At 44.1% G+C, this 16,855-nt stretch overlaps 2 protein-coding genes across 2 annotated transcripts; one reads left to right on the top strand and one right to left on the bottom strand.

Moving 5' to 3' along the window:
• The first annotated feature begins 728 nt into the window (after positions 1-728).
• Positions 729-6,009, top strand: LOC123486570 (zinc finger and BTB domain-containing protein 20-like). Its single transcript, XM_045217912.1, has 6 exons — positions 729-1,017; positions 1,666-3,015; positions 4,347-4,481; positions 4,718-4,867; positions 4,971-5,235; positions 5,399-6,009. Exons 2-6 carry the CDS (start codon positions 1,936-1,938, stop codon positions 5,803-5,805), a joined length of 2,037 nt encoding a protein of 678 aa, XP_045073847.1. The 5' UTR covers positions 729-1,017; positions 1,666-1,935; the 3' UTR covers positions 5,806-6,009.
• Positions 6,010-8,953: 2,944 nt separating this feature from the next.
• LOC123486566 (delta-like protein A) lies at positions 8,954-14,851 on the bottom strand. Its single transcript, XM_045217907.1, has 11 exons — positions 14,377-14,851; positions 13,961-14,263; positions 13,621-13,681; positions 13,245-13,502; positions 12,341-12,401; positions 12,074-12,204; positions 11,648-11,817; positions 11,261-11,477; positions 10,267-11,083; positions 10,025-10,148; positions 8,954-9,903 (listed from the first exon to the last, which is right to left on the bottom strand). The coding sequence occupies exons 1-11, from the start codon at positions 14,428-14,430 to the stop codon at positions 9,898-9,900; spliced, it is 2,202 nt and encodes a 733-aa protein (XP_045073842.1). The 5' UTR covers positions 14,431-14,851; the 3' UTR covers positions 8,954-9,897.
• Positions 14,852-16,855: the final 2,004 nt, after the last annotated feature.

Here is a 16,855-nt window from a genome sequence, read left to right as displayed (position 1 = left end):
CCTTCAAGACATGACAAAAGACACCTCCAAAGATGGATGGGCTATTTTAAACCTAAATAGACATAATTCTTCAACTCAAGGGTTCTTCCTTGTTGTCTATCACCAAAGAAAAAGCAGAATTCATTCAAGTTAGACATGGTATTTAAAATTCCATATAAAATTTAGATTAGCTAAAGCAGTGGTTCTCGAATGGTTTTGCCTTGGGACCCAAATTGAACCAGGTTGTCTCAGTTGCGATCCAATATTCGCATCGCAAATGTATTTTGTTGCCAAAATGCAATCTGGAAAACTATTTTTAATGCTATACTGATAGTAAATGTACCAATTTCACCTGGGAACAAGTCCCACCTTTTTCATTGTCAATAATGTTAAGCTCACTGGTTTGAGACCACTAAATCAACCAAGTCCGCTAAATAGCGCTGCTAATAACTCTATATTGAAAATACTGTGATTGAGGTTAAATTATTAAAACATATATATAGGTTCATTATAATTTCTACACACTTTCTACCTGGTTTGGTTTTAGTAGTTTAGTTTCAGACTCGAGTATTTTTCATTTTAAAATAATAAAATAATAATCATAATAATCATATTAATTGTTTACTCAGACACCCGCGAACCATTCAAAACCTCGGTCGCGACCCACCAGTCGAGAATCGCTGAGCTAAAGCGTTACAATTATGCATTACATGTAGCTAACCAATCCATATGCATACAGATCTGTTTGATTCTGCACAAAGTCTGTGCAGCCACTGGCACTGTGCTTGCAGTAAAATATTAGAGGGATGCGCGCTAATTCTAGCTGTTAGCTATTTGTTTACAGAAAGGCATGCATATTAATATCTGAAAATAACACGCTTATTATTATCGCTGCACACTGCAGATATGTAAATAAGGTAGAATAGACGAAATAGGTCGAAGACCTCTGCAAGAAGGCTGTGCTAGCCAGGAAGCTAGCTAGCTTGCCATTTTCATCCAGTGGCCAGCTAGTCAAGTTAGCCATGCTAATTGCCCGTGGTAGGTGTCAGCTTTGGTTATAATTTATTGTAATGTCAATACATTTTCTACAAACCACATGCTTGTAGTTGTTCATGCAAATGCACACCGAAGATGTTTGTGTGCGCACGAGACTGAATTCGTAAAGGAGAATGTCAACATACATAACATTAGCTAGCTAGCATATGGTAGCATTTACTGTGACAATTTAAGTAATTTGTCTGTCTGGTTGCATATATATTTTTGTCTGAAATAGGCCTATTGACATAGCTATGTCCTACGAAATATAATATCATGATGCATTGCATTTATATCATCGACATTATTGCAATTAACACGTACCGCTCATTCCACTGTCACTCAACCACACAACAAGGGCTTTAGCTAGCTAGCTATGCAGATAATTCTTCAAAAAAATTATTAGCATGCGCTGTTGTCTGTCCCACGGGCCCACTTATTCCCGCCCTTATAAATCACTTGTCGTGGTCAATCAGGCATGTTACCTGTGGTCATTTAGTACAAACAGCCACCTGCTATTTATTTGCTATTAAATGTCATTTTGTACCTGTGGGATAGAAACAGAATATTGTAAGGATTTAGCTAGATCAGTTATATTATGTTACAGCACATAAAAAACTGTTGAATACATCATTTTATCTTTGCTTCCAGCGGGGTTGACTGAGAGCTTGAGGTGACAGACTGCCAAGGAAACCCACTCGACCAAAGCAGGTGCATCGCTCAGGTAACCTCACACATCCTAGAATACCTGCACAGTGGATACAACCTCTAAGCATTCCCATGAGGGTTTAAGGGGAGGCACCCGGCCCCACAGTGGCCCATGCTCCGTACCCCCTTCCCTCCCTGCCTTCCCTCCCCTTCAAGCTGACTCAGAACCGACAGGCACTCTCCCGGCACCACCTCGTCCCTCATCCTCAGGCCATGGCTGCGGGCACAGAGACTGTGCACTACATCCACCTGCACAACTCCAGCCAGTCTGTTCTGGAGGCTTTACGGACGCAGCGGCGTGAAGGCCTCTTCTGCGACGTGACGGTGCGCATCCACGACGCCTCGCTGCGTGCCCATGCCTGCGTGCTGGCCGCTGGCAGCCCTTTCTTCCAGGACAAGCTGCTGCTTGGCCACTCGGAGATCTCGGTGCCGCCGCTTGTCCCCGCTGAGACGGTGAAGCAGCTGGTGGACTTTATGTACAGCGGCTCGCTGGTGGTGGTGCAGTCGCAGGCCCTCTGCATCCTCACCGCCGCCAGCATCCTGCAGATTAAGACAGTCATTGACGAGTGCACCCAGATCATATCCCAGAGGAAGGTGGCTGCTGCGGCGGCAGCCGCAGCAAGTGGAGGTTGCGGTGGAGGAGGAGGAGGGGGGATGACAGGTGGGGTCCTGCCCAAGCAGGAGGAGCGGGGAGGGGGTAAAGGGAGGGAGAGCGGTAGTGGTTGTATTGGTGGTGGTGGCAGAGTCAGCGTTGGTGGGGGTTACCAGAGCTTCTCGAACTTCGCCTTGGGGGACTGCGGGGCGAGCAACATGGTCACAGGCCTGGGCGGAGCTAACTTGAGCGTTAATGTTAGCGAGAGCGGCCCAGGAGGCGCCCTGGAGCAGGCTAACCAGGTGGGGCTGATGGCTCTAGCTGACATGGGCAGCCCCGGGGCCCTGTGTGGGGCCGACGGGCTGAGCTCAGGGGCCGGCGGAGTCCTAATGAAGAACTCAAGTTGCACTCAGGACGTGAGGTACAAGCTGAGGGACCTGCTAGCGGCGACCGCTAACGGCGCCAATGCTGGAAGCTCAGGAAATCTCTCGGTCGGCTGCAGCTCTGGTGTCAGCAGCGTGGACAGCATTGGCCAGGACCGTATCCGCAGCAACGCGGCAGACCTCTCGGAGGAGCTCGTGGGGATGGACAGATACTGCGAGGAGGAGGAGATGGATGGACATCACAGAGGGAGAGACGTGGACAGGGACAGAGGGGCAGGAGGACACAGCCGCAAGCAGAGGCAGCCGCTCAGGCTTCAGGTAAGATCCCCATGGTTACAGTTATAAGGCAGGCAGATATGCAGCCAGACATCCTAATGTGAATAAAGCAGGACTTCTAGATGGCAATTACCCTCATTGTGTCATTGCTGGGAATTAAGCTATAGATCTGAATGTGTCAGCAATAAACATAATTGAAAGGAAGTTGCTGTCCAGAAATCTTTAATTAGGCTATCCTCCTAGTTAATGTTCCATGGACTGATTAAACAGTGAACACCCCTTCTATGGGTCATTAAACATGTTAAGTCTTGAATGGAGCAGGGCCTACCGAGTGGCACAGTGGTCTAAGGCACCACATCGCAGTGCTAGCTGCGTTACTACAGATCCTGGTTCGATACCGGGCTGTGTCGCAGCCGGCCGCGACCGGGAGACCCATGAGGCGACGCACAATTGGCCCAGCGTCGTCTGGGGCCGGCCGGGTTGTCCTTGTCCCATCGCGCTCTAGCGACTCCTGTGGCGGGCCGGGCGCATGCACGCTGACACGGTCGCCAGGTGTACAGTGTTTCCTCCGACACATTGGTGCGGCTGGCTTCCGGGTTAAGCGTGCATTGTGTCAAGAAGCAATGCGGCTTGGCGGGGTTGTGTTTCGGAGGACGCACGGCTCTCGACCTTTGCCTCTCCCGAGTCCGTACGGGAGTTGCAGCGATGGGACAAGATGTCTACCAATTGGATATGACGAAAAAGGGGGTAAAATACATTTTTTAAAGTATTGGATGGGGCGCCAGCTAGCACCTCTTTTTAGTTGTTGTTACATTGTCCCTAAGCCAATTCTGTCTAAAAAATGGTTCCAAAAGGGTTCTTCGGCTGTCCCAATAGCAGAACCATTTTTGGTTCCAGGTAGAACCCTTTTGGATTCAATGTAGTACATGTAACCCTGGAATCAAAAAGGGTTCTTCAAACCCTTTAAGGTTCTAAATAGTACTTTGATATTTAAGCAATAAGGGGGTGTGGGATATGGCCAATATTCCAGAGCTAAGGGCTGTTATTATGCACGACGTAACACGTAGTGCCTGGATACACCCCTTAGCCGTGGTATATTGGCCATGTACTACAAACCCCCAAGGTGCCTTATTGCTATTATAAACTGGTTTCCAACATAATTAGAACAGTAAACAAGTGTTTTTTTGTCATACCCATGGTATACGGTCTGATATACCACGGCTTTCAGCCAATCAGCATTCAGGGCTCGAACGACCCAGTTTATAATAGTCTTTTTACTGTCTTCAAATTCCTGACCATACACCACAGTTTGAAGCACCAATTTTAGACTCTATACTCTAATTGACTCTATATTTTTCTTTACCTTCTCTTAGGTTCTTGTAGGAGAGGAAGTGGTGGTGAAGGATGAAGGAGTGCAGGAGCCGGATGGAGGGGTCTTCGGCTTGGAGGAGGGAAGACGAGTTGAAGGGCAGGAGGGCACACAGGGATCCATGGCAACCTTCGGCCAGGTGAGTCTTGTCTTGTCCTAGACAGCAACTTGTTGTTGGAGCATGGTGCTGGCAAAAAACACCACGGTTGTGGGTTCAAAACCTGCATGTACTGAATCTGTAAATTGCTTTGGATAAAAGTCTCTATACTCATTCTTTCATCATTATCACAGTTTTAGGGACTTTTCAAGGTTATGTGTTAGGGTTAATTAAGCTAGGTAATACTCATAAGTGAATTTTGCCTCTCTGTCTTACAGGAGGGTGTGTTCTATGATGAGCCTGGAGTTTTCTCCCCCGAGGCTTTCTGGCCCCAGAATGAGACGGCTCAGGCCATGTCCTTCAACCCCAGAGGAGGAGGAAACAAGCCACTGTCTCCCCCTACCTCCACACAGTCCATCAACAACCAGGTCAGTTACAAACGGAAACATCGTTTTAAAATAGTCATTGCAACAATTCGTAAACTTTAATCATGAAAGCCGTTGGTTATTTCAATTCCTGTTTCCCTTTCAGCTACTTTTTCAGTACCCAGTCAGCCAATCACAGCCATCAGCCTCATTCTTTGTGGGCGGGCCGATGGTGATTGACAGCATGGCAGGAACGGAGCCCAGCCAACAGGCTCCGCCCCCGGCACCAATGACCCCTGTTTTGTCAACCTGTGGAACGCCAGGCCCCTCCCCTTCCTCCCAGGGATCTGAGACGTCATTCGACTGCACTCACTGTGGGAAATCGTTACGTTCCAGGAAGAACTACAGCAAGCACATGTTCATACACTCCGGTAGGCCACCACTTTCTATATATACTAGTTACTATCACTTCCTTTAAAACATTTACTGTTTATGATCGTTGTATACGCATGTTAAAACTCCACATAACAGATAGTCCTACTCTGATACCCATTTCATACTAACATATCCTATTTTCTGTTGTGTGTGCCTCAGGTCAAAAGCCTCATCAGTGCAGTATCTGCTGGCGCTCTTTCTCCCTGCGCGACTACCTCCTCAAGCACATGGTGGTGCACACGGGCGTGCGCGCCTTCCAGTGCTCCGTGTGCGGCAAGCGCTTCACACAGAAGAGCTCACTCAACGTGCACATGCGCACGCACCGGGCCGAGCGCACCTTCCAGTGCACCGTGTGCCACCGGGCCTTCACCCACCGCACCCTGCTGGAGCGCCACGCACTGCAACACGCCCACCACGGGGCCACCCAGGGCCAAGGGCAGGGACAGGGCCTCCAGCAGACCCCCAAACACAGCCCTCCAGCCCTGGCAGGGCCCTCGGGCATGCGCGGCTCACCTGGGATGGGCGGCACCATGGCCAACATGCCCAGTCACAGGCCACCCTCCTAGAAGGAAAGCGAGGGGGAGGATGGCCCAATCCCAAACTGATCTGTCACCCCTATCGAGGAGCCCTTTTCTGATCTGAGAGGATTGCTAGGTATGAGCAACATGGTGGATGCTCCATCTAGACCTATCGGAGCCTGGATGGAGTTTGTGCCATATTTCTTACACATGAAGCCCTTGCAGATATGCAAGAGGGAGTTGCCAATGATGGAAAAAAGGGAAGACAGTTGGTTTGGGATTGGGGAAGAAAAGGAGAGGAAAAGGGAGAGAGATGCAGAAAGCTGTTGGAGACTAATTGCAGGAGATTGAAGGGAGGAAATGTAGGAGGGGTGAGAAAGAGAGAGACAGAAAAGGGGGAGGGGGAGAGAAAGCAAACAAGGAGAACAAGCCACGGCTAGAAAAAGAGTGCAGGGTGATGAAGAAGAGAGCGAATTAATCAATGAGAGTAACCGTAATACATCAAGATGACATAGGAACACTATTATATGCAGGATGCACTGGACGACCCAGGATCATATACCTCTAAACAGGAAGAGACAATAAATGAATTAAGGACACAACTTTTATTTTGAAATGTGACAAACGTTTCAGCATGTTTTACATGCCTCAAAGAATAACTCGGCAGTCCAAAGACAGGTATTATGCTACACACGTTTAATAGCTACATCAAACAGAAAAACAGGTGGGAACTAAAGCTACATGAAATCCCTTCCTTTTAAAACCTTACTAAAGAAAAATAGACATAAATTCCTTTACATTGTCGAAATGAGTTTATTTGTCGCTCATTTGTGATTTATTGATGAAGACGAAAACAACAAGGTAATGAATTTAAAAAGTAAAAAAGGATCTTTCTACTATAACTGACACTTTTTGGGATAAATGAGAAAATCTGTACTTTTATCAGGCTTTTTAATCCATGTGTATGTGTGGTTATTATGTGTGCTTTTGGGGCACTTGCCAATGAATGGGAAGGTTTGTTGCTGAGAACTATAACATTTTTCTCCAACGACTTCATTTAATACTTTCAAATGTTTTTATTGTAACTAAATAAATCATGAGGAAATACAATCACCCAGAGTGGATTTGATTACCACATTAATATTTATTACAATTTGACAATGATCGCTATGCACAATACATTTTTGCACATTGTGTAATTTAATTCAATTTTATATGTTGTCCTACCCTAGATATTTGCCCTTAGAAAAATATATTTGCCCTAAGATTACCAATGTATATCATGGAGAACATAAAATGTTTTGTTTTTTGTTTCCAACTTCCCACCTTAAAGGTGATTTTAGATATGCAGTATATAGACTACTAGACATAAAGGCCAACTGAGCCAGTGAGACCAGCAAAACCCCTTTAAGATCCCTTCTGGTTCTCACTATAAACTTTAACATAAAATGTCCCCCCACAATGAGGAAACATTCTGCTTGATCATGATGATCTCCTTGAGCTACGCACTGTTCTGCTGATTCACTCATCTCAATAATGGAAATCTGTTTAAGCCCTGTTAATAGGAAGTTGACATGATTTATAGATCAGTTAAATCTGTGCTGCATATAGTTCAGGCCAACCCTTGTGAACAAATAGGTGATTAGGCTGTTCCAGAGATTGTTATATCCTCAGCAACTCAAATGGTTCTAGTACATTTTGTCTGAGGTGGACCTGTGTACAGTACTGTATTATGTGTGCTTAAAGCCATGTCAGAAGAACGCATCCCATTATTGTAATGATGTAATTTGTTTAGCCTTTTTTATTCCGCTTTTTTTTTGTGAAGGGGATGATAAATGGTTATTTTTTCTGCAAATTTGAATATAACTGCAAGTCAAATATGTAATAGAAAATAAGTCATTTTATAAAGAACCAATCATGCTATGTATACCACATGTTTTATGAATGGAAAAGCTAAAAGGCATGATATAACTTTTTATGAAAAATTACATGTACTTTTACTTCAATGACTTTATTGAATTTTAAAACATGATTTGAAACATTTGAAACATTTCTTTCTCCAAATAAAGTCTTACGGCTACAAGCCAACTTGTTGTCCTACAGTTGACTATTTGACCAAAAGGTATAGGGGGGTAAAACAAGCATATTTATTCTTATCAAAATACTTTTAAATATCTTCTTTGTTTTAGGTTTGGTTTTATCCCATATTAAAGCAAGTAATACATTTTTCTGCTGACCAATTTCAAGGTTTTCTGTTAAGTTTACATCCCCTCGATCCTAACCAATTTATATGAAAGACAATATAAAAAGCTAGCTTTTCTTAAACGCTATAGATAATCTGTTTCTTTCCAGATCGAGCCTTTGAAGGTCTGGCTGGTAGTGCCGGAACTCTGGCCAGAAGGCATCTGTTACTCAACAACATCTGTTCCTGTTACTCTCTTTTTTCCCAGCATGCTGAGGGACACACAGGCTCTCCCAAGGGTGGCCTTTTGTGTGGCCCCATTGTCAATTCCATCATTGTCTACTGCTGAAGTCTGTTCCCATGATGCCACGAGGCAGGCTGTAGTAGTATATCCCCCCTTTAGAGGCCAACCCTAGGGCTGACAATTTACAGTTACTTTATTGAGTCCCAACTTTTTTGGGCTAAAAACAAATGTGATTTTCTTCGCTGGGCAACAAAGGAATCAAACGTGTAGAAAATATAAACATTTTAAAGAATTGAAAATGGGTAATTCCATGGGGGAAATTCTAAAATCTTATTTTTGAAGAATTTGACTACAGATATCATCAAATATTATTTTAGATGTATTATAAAGCATATTCAACAAGAAAAACATTTGGATAAGTTACATTGACTGGGTGTTTGTCCGTTTTCTGAACCAAAGATTCATATAAGGATGTATTACATTTTATATCTGTGTATACCTGGTTTGTTCTTTCAGAGAAGAAATCGGAGTAGTACATCTAGTGTGGGGACATTGTTTTTTTATGAATAGCCCCCCTTGGTCTCCACGGAAACACTTTCAACTCCTGGCAGTGGCCAACAGCATCGGCATAGAATAGCCCACCATGGGGTAGCCAGGGGAAGACAACAGATGTTACTGATTAACTTTGCTAACAGAACCCAAAGAACGGTCCCTTAGCTTAGGCTAGGCATGGGCTGACAAACCACAGTCACACACAAAAAAGTTGTACTTTCAATTATATTTATTCATTCAAAAACAGTAGCGGAGGCAGTAACAATAATAACATGTTGTACAATCCCTCTTACTTTAAATAACATTTCTTTAAAAAACAAATTCCTTGACCTGAAGTGCCTTTGCAAATATCAGCATTAAAAAATCAACTTAAATAATCGTAACAAACATAGCAAATATACAATATAATGAAAAATAACAATAATACAAAATCCTTAAATTAAATTAAATTAAATCATACAACTTTAAATCATACGTCTTTTTTAAACCATACAACTTATTTTTATTTTTTATTTTTTACAAATTGACAAAATCCGTATCAAAGCTATAAAAGATGTTAAAACAAAGTTTTCATCTCCAAAAACAATCAATACAATGTCATAAATGGTTCGGAGGGCTTTGAAACAACGCACTTCAGTTTTACACAGTGATCTAGTATACGTAGTACAGTCCTCACAGGTCTAGAGATGGGATCAGAATCCATGTTAACAGCCTTGTGAAGGACAGGCCAGTATGGCCAAACATCCACCGTTTGATGCAGTTCATGCGCTCAGCAACGGCTTGTGGGGCTAAAGAAAAGGGCTGGGTGCAAATGTTGCAAAAACTTCAAACCAACGTTTCTGTTACAACACTAACCGAAACCGAAGACATCGTACATCACCTCTATCTGTCCATTTTCGATCTCAATATAAAAATTTCGCTTGAGGTTATTTTGAAAGGTAAAAAGGTTTTGCCCCACCGATTCCTATCCCACAGGCCTCATCTGCCTGCACTTATTTTCCAGTAGAGAACCAGCTCACTCTGAATATCAGTTAAACGTCTCAGTATCAGCAGCAGTCTAAAGGCGGGACACCTCCCCCATAGGGTTAGAGCAGCATTTTAAGGAGTATAAAAACTCTCCCATAGAGCAAATGAGCAACGGACAGCCTATTGGTGGCTCGCGTTACACCTATGGAGAAAAGACAGAAACAAAATGGACATTAGTTGTTGTTTACAAAGCTCTTAGGGAAATGTAGTGACTTTATCAAACTATTATAAATGAGGCAAAGTGAAGAGTATCCCAAACTCACCTCAGTTGCAAATATACATTCATCCTTCTCCTCAGACATGACAAACACGGATTTGTACTTGGTGTCTGCACATGCCGACATTTCTGGAAGTTTATTTTCATTTCTTGAAGTTTCTGATGCGTCACTGTTGGAAGATAGACAAAGATCCATATTAGTCATCTGACACATTCAAATTTGACCACCCTTATTTAATTTGTTCATGTTATATGATTGCATCTATTATCTTATTGAGTGTTCTTTACCTTTTTAAATGTTTGCTGCGTTTAATTCTGCACTCCTCATACTCAAAACTCGAGTCCAGAGCTTGGCATTTCTCTTCGCAAGCCGAGGCCTCCAGGCTCAGCATCGACTCTTTGGCCGCCTGCTCGTACTTCTCCTCGTGCACAAGGTTATAATCCGCCGGCGGCTGGCGGCTCCTGTAGCTGCTCCGACACGACGGCGATGGTCCGTCCATGTCGGCATCGCTTCCAAAGTCCATTTTCTTGTTGATGTTCTTGATGCCTGGCTGTGGCCCGAGCCCTACGACGCTTACCGACAGGTCCTTATCACTCCGGTGACAGTTATTGGTCAGGTTGTTTATGGTCTCGCCTTCGCCAACGGTGGCGTCGCCCTGGCTGCCGCGCTGCACCTTGTTGCGGACGCAGCCAACCAGCACTGCGCACCCTGCTAGCAGAAGCAGCACCAGAGCTGTCCCAGACCCCACCGCCATCCAGGGGATCTCCGAGCCTCGGATAGCTGCATGGTCCGGGAGCAGGAACTGGCAGTTGCGACCACCGTAGCCAGGCACGCAGGCGCACACGTAGCGGTTGTTCCTCTCGTGGCAGGTTGCGCTGTTGTGGCAGGGGTTGTGCTCACAGCGGTTTATGGGAGAACTGCAGTTGCGGCCCGTGTAGCCCGGGGGACAGGTGCAGGTGTAGCCGTCAAGGCCCTCCTGGCAAGTACCACCATTTTGGCAGGGGTAGATGGAGCACTCATTGCCGGTGTGGTCGCAGTTCATGCCTGTGAAGCCATCGGGACACTGGCACAGGTAGGAGTTGACGAGATCCACACAGCGGGCACCTAGTGTGAGAGGCAGAGAGATTGGGAATTAATGGGTGGTCAATAGTGTGGGGGCAGACTGTAGCCCGAAAGAGTGTGGGGGCAGACTGTAGCCCAAAAGGTAACTGGTTAAATAAAAAAAGTCCATAAATTGAAATCTGAAACCACATCTGTGTAAGTTGTTCAATTAGCCCTTACCATTGGAGCATGGGCTGGAGGTGCAGTGGTCAATCTTCTTCTCACAGTTGAAGCCAGCGTAGCCGGTGGGGCACTGGCAGAAGTATCCGCCATCAGGGTTGTCGGCACAGCGGCCTTCGTTGAAGCAGGGACCATCGGCGCAAGTCATGGCGCTCAGCTCGCAAGTGTTGCCGTAGAAACCAGGAGGGCAAGCACAGGTATGCGTATTCTCCATATCCTTTGAGAAAAAGATTGAAACATAAGCTTAACAAATACATTCCTCCAAAATGCATTAGATCACCATCACAACAACAGTGCTATTCATGATTGCCCACATCTTCCTCTTCCTAATCCTAGTTGTAATTTAGTGTACATTTTAACACAATGATGTAATTGTACAGTACTTACAGTGCAGCTTCCTCCATTTCGACAGGGGTTCAGGGCGCATTCGTTGACCTCAATCTCACAAGCATCCCCAGTGAAGCCCGGTCTGCAGGAACAGGTGTAGCTCCCCTGGCCAGTGTTGCTACAAGTGGCTCCATTCATACAGGGCTTGTGGTGAGTGCAGTAGTTCAGATCTGGAGGAGGACAAGCAGCACATGTGGATTAGTCCATTAGTCCCAATGGAACATATGGCAGAACAACAACAGCAGCAGCACAGATAATGTCTTTCTGTCACTCTCACACTTTTCTTACACGTCTTCACCATTTCTCTCACAACACTATCTCTTTGTCTCTGTTTGTGTCGTCTCTCTAAATCCCCATCTCACCCCCCTCCTCCTCTTTCTTTCTCTCTTTCTCCTCCTCCCTCTCTCTCTCTCCAGTGGGACTCACCTTGGTTACAGAAGAGGCCTCCCCACCCCTCCTGACAGTTGCACTGCCACGGCTGCTGGCAGGTCCCATGGAGGCAGCCTGGGTAACGGATGCACTCATCACAGTACCGCCCTTTGAAACCCACTCTGCACCTGTCACACAATAATTACAACACATTGGTTAGAAACCCACTCAAGTTTCTCTTAATGTCACAGATTATTTCTGAAAATATTAACTGAGAAAGTGTTTTAATACGTGAAAATCATAGTTGTCTTTTCTCTGACTTACTTGCACTCCCCAGGCTTCTCACAAAATCCGTGTTCGTCGTCACATCCTGGAAGGCAGAGAGCTACAAAGAAGACAAACACGGGGTAAGAACCATGGCAACATAAAAACACGTCTTACACATATGCTCTTTGTTTAGTTTGGCTTTGAGAAAACAAACGTATCACTTAATTCTGAACAAATTCATTAAAAGTGGGGGCAGCTAAACCCATTAGCTGTTTTACCAAAAAAACACAATCTCCTTATCACCGTGGAAGAATATTCTGCTTAACATAGTACATAGAGACAATAGGAGGGTGCACACAGCAAACTCTCTCTCTCTCTCTCTCTCTCTCTCTCCCTCTTTCAGTACAGGCCCCTTTTTTCATCGCTGTGGGTCAAAACTATTTTATTCATTCTGTGCACACAACTCCCCCTAATGTCTCGGATTGGGGCAGATAAGAGTGGACAGCTGGTGAGTATGTTGCCAGTGCGCGACAGCTGCTCCATTGTCTACTCTCCCCGGCAGCTGCCCACTTCAAACAATACCTCACCCGCCTCAGCCAATCAGCGGCCAACCCACTCCAAGAGTAACGAATCGGACGTAGCATGTAAATTTATGGCACGCGTGAGATTATTCCGAAAACTTTCCTGCGCCCGATTTGAATAAATAAAGTGGTCGTGTGTGGGAGCGTGGTGTTTTCGCACAAGTTGCCTCAATTTTCGAATGTCTATAGCCACGCCACCTAACATAAAAAGTTAATTTTATTTATCTACCATAATAATGTTATTTGGCATGACCCAAAAAGTACCTATGCGTAAAACATTAATAACGATGTTATATCATATTTAGTAAAATATTTCCCCAGAACACTTGTGATACTTTTATGATTTAAAAAAAAACACATGAACATCAAGGTTCACTTACGTTCTGTGCAGTAATGGCCTTTCCACCCAGCGTCACAGACAATCTCTCCACGCTCTCCACAGGTGAAGTGGCCGAAGGCATCGTCTCGTGGGCGGCAGAAGACCGAGCAGCCATCGCCATAGTAGTGTTCATCACAGACAAAGCGGTAGGAGTACTTCAGCTCGGTTCTTCCTCCAGTGTGCAGGTCCTGAGACCAGTCATCTCCCACCGTCAGATGTCTCTGAGTGGTCATTGTGCTGATAACACGGTCTGGGTTTTCTACAGATGGAAATAAGAACGGAACTTTAGCAAAATGTGTGTAAATGTGTAATTTATCCTTGACTAGATCACAACACGTAAAGCCAAACAACTGTAGGACAGTATATGTTGATCCTACCTATAGAAAGATCGTCTTTGGAGTCGGTGTGCAGAGCTTCAATGATCAGCGAGAACGTCCCCTGAGGACACAAACATATAGCATCATAAGACAAGTGGCCAACGGAGATGGGGAGAGAGATAAACCCATCGAACATGTTCTCTATACTAGAAGGTAAAATAACATTTCGAGACGATAATCCAAACATATACAATACTAACATGTTTAGGTTTACTTTTAGTCATTAATAGACCACTCTATATAAATGAACCAACTTGTACGCACGGATTTTTAAAGACCTCGTGACTAGAGGTTTATATGAATGACTTGTTTATGAATTAACCCAAGGCAGAGTACTCACCGGCCATGTGAAACCGAAGTTAATTCTGATGGGATTGGTGAATGAACTGTCAGACATGGCATCCGGAACTTGGAAAGAGTTTGATCCAAGAACAGGCGTTATAGCGCCGCCGTAGTTGCAAGGTGGCTCTGGTGATGCGTTTGGCTGATAATGTTTCAGACAGATTCTGAAAAACGTTTTACATTCACACTGTTGCTGATAAACCGACGTCAATCCTCCCTTGCAGCAGTTCATGTTGCCCTGAACCCCTTTCTTGTTCAAAAACTCCTGCAACTTCAGTTCGAAAACTCCTGAACAAAAACCCTGTTGAAATCATTTTGTTTATTACACATTCGTTAACATAGGCAATGTGATGTAATGTCTTGAAATGGTTATCAATTAAATAGTACGGTAATTGTGTTTTGTAGTTGTCTTACCTTGCATATCAAGACGAACATAACCGCAACTGTCAGAAGAATAGCGCGCCCCATATTAAATAAATAAAAATAAATAAATAGGAAAAAGTCTTGGAGCGACTCAGCTCAATTTAAACTCAATATGCCTCCTTTCAAATCATGTTCTGTGAATTAATCATTGAGCACGTTTCTTCTCATACGAGGTCTTCACATCAGTTTCTGGTGTTTGCCACGTCGATTTCATTCATGTCCAAGAAACAAAAAAATAATCCAAAAGAGATATTGGAACTGCGCTGAACTGTCCTCAAAATTCCGTTACAATGTGATAATCCCAGTGTTTTTTTAAACAACAATTGACAGTTCGTTCCCTGTTGAAACGAAGAGGGCAACAAATGTAGGAAGTTGCTTTTGTGTGACGTGATCTATCCCAAGGAAAGATTTGTCACTGATCCAACATACTTCCCCGCCACCTTCTTCCGTCTTTCCTCAACATGAATTGTGCGTCTGTCTTGAGTGAAGGCCGCCTGCCGCCAGTTTTATATGGGCCGGCGCATGCTAGGGTAATAAGATGCAAATGAGCTCCCCCCCCCAATCTGGCTCAAGGGATCACAATGGATACCTCTCCAAGCCCCATCGTCTCAAATCACAAGCTAGTATTGGGTCAGAAAATGGAAAATGGAGGAATGTAAAAGTATTCCAGCAAACTTTTTGGGACTGTCTCAGCAACCTGTCCTGGAATGACTCACTTTCCACAACATTAGAGATTGAAAATCTAGCACATAATAACAAAACAGAATGGCCAATGTATTTATTCCAGTTTAAACCCGATTTCAGTTATATATATATCAGTATTTCACAGTAATGTATTTTATAAGTCTGCCTACACTTGGTGTTTAAGCTTATTTATATATATATATAGATGGGGAAGTTAAATTGTATATTTTTTATGTTAGGAAAGAAAACAACATTTATGTTAAGAAATATTTTCTGGGAGAGGTCTGAAAAAGGCAAAAAATGTGGTGTGCCATGCATAGTGTATTTGTCAAACCCTGACTCAGTTGATTGTGCAGCATAACTCCACCCTCTTCAAACATTTTGGCATTTCTAGTTGTGGGAAAATCGAATGCTTTGAATTAAGACTTGAGTAATGAAAACATTCTCTGGCAAGGGTGTGTGGTGAGTTAAACTAGAAAAAAAACATTTGTATGGACACAGAGTTTTTCATTCCCTTTTCCTTTTTCATTCTGTGGAGTGAAGAAAAGGTGTGTGGGTGTGTGTGCACTTGTCTCTCTCTGTGTGTGTGTGTGTGTGTGTGTGTGTGTGTGTGTGTGTGTGTGTGTGTGTGTGTGTGTGTATGTGTGTGTGAGAGAGAGAGAAAGAGACAGAGAGAGCGAGAGAGAAGGAGAGAGACATCAGCGTGTCCGTCCTGAGGGCACTTTGTTATTGTGTGCTGAAGGAATAAGTTTGCTCTTTCCCTCTCTCTGTGCGCTCAGCTGTATGGTAATTCGGCAGCACCTGCTCTCCCCTCAATATACAGTGAGTGAGTTTCCTTGGGCGCGCGCCGCTATCCTCACCCAATTACAATGTACCCAACATCTAGAAGAGCGAGCCCCTCCTGAACAAAACACAAACAGTAGGTCAAATATATATTTGGTTTTCCCTCTTTGCTCGCATATGCAATGAATACTCTCTTTCTATGTCCACGATGTGTTTTTTATTTAACCAAACTCGAGCAAACGATTTAGGGGAGACTATTATTCAAGTAGGCCTACTTTTGTGTGAAGGGGGGCAGAGTGGGGGTGGGGTCTCTCTTAATTAGGTCGTTCATTATAAGTGTGATTTTCTTTTGGATAATAGGCCTGAGGTCCATAGTTACCATACACAGATACATTGCGTCACTGCTAAGATATGCAAGTCGAGGTTCAGGCTTGTTTAAATTCCCTTTTATCGAACAGCCAGAGTTGTTGTTGTTGTACCTGTTTTTTTTTTTTATCCCTATTGACAACACAAACAGCCTATAGACAGAACGAATACATCGGTGTTGTTTGTGATGAGCTGTGCTGTGATTACGCATTTAAATCATTAAAAAAAAAATCACAGTAGAAAGGGCGTTGTTTTTGCATTGAAGTCTCTGAATAACTTTTCTAGTACAGTTCATTCAGTTTGGGTTTGTATTTTCTTCTCGGTGGCAATGACCCAGAAACAGCATGTTGCGCCTAACCATTGCCCAACATTTTTCCATATGGAACACTTTGGGCAAATAAACTGCGCAGTAGTGATATAGGATAAACTGCTTTCTCCATTGCACATAACCCACCCCTATAGGCACCCATAAGAACTTCCCTCAGCATACATATTTTTTATTCTTGTGCTGCCAACCCACTCAGACTTGAGTTTGGACAGAATGCCCCCTTCTCTACTTTCCAACCTTAATTCCTTTCCAAAATTGATGGCTACGGGGGTGACTGTTTAACTAAAGTGCTACTGTAGGGGGCTGTTG

This window comes from Coregonus clupeaformis, unplaced genomic scaffold, assembly GCF_020615455.1.
Source record: "Coregonus clupeaformis isolate EN_2021a unplaced genomic scaffold, ASM2061545v1 scaf1271, whole genome shotgun sequence".
Lineage (NCBI taxonomy): Eukaryota > Metazoa > Chordata > Actinopteri > Salmoniformes > Salmonidae > Coregonus > Coregonus clupeaformis.
This window is presented reverse-complemented; position numbering and strand designations above follow the sequence as displayed.

Bases quoted from the DNA above. Each gene is read 5' to 3' on its own strand.
- LOC123486570 (XM_045217912.1), top strand. From the start codon at position 1,936: ATGGCTGCGGGCACAGAGACTGTGCACTACATCCACCTGCACAACTCC. The intron at 3,016-4,346 runs GTAAGATCCCCA...ACCTTCTCTTAG, and splicing joins GGCAGCCGCTCAGGCTTCAG to GTTCTTGTAGGAGAGGAAGT. The intron at 4,868-4,970 runs GTCAGTTACAAA...TTTCCCTTTCAG, and splicing joins CACAGTCCATCAACAACCAG to CTACTTTTTCAGTACCCAGT.
- LOC123486566 (XM_045217907.1), bottom strand. From the start codon at position 14,430: ATGGGGCGCGCTATTCTTCTGACAGTTGCGGTTATGTTCGTCTTGATA. The intron at 13,682-13,960 runs GTGAGTACTCTG...TTGTGTCCTCAG, and splicing joins ACTTCGGTTTCACATGGCCG to GGGACGTTCTCGCTGATCAT. The intron at 12,205-12,340 runs GTAAGTCAGAGA...ATTGTGTGACAG, and splicing joins GAGAAGCCTGGGGAGTGCAA to GTGCAGAGTGGGTTTCAAAG.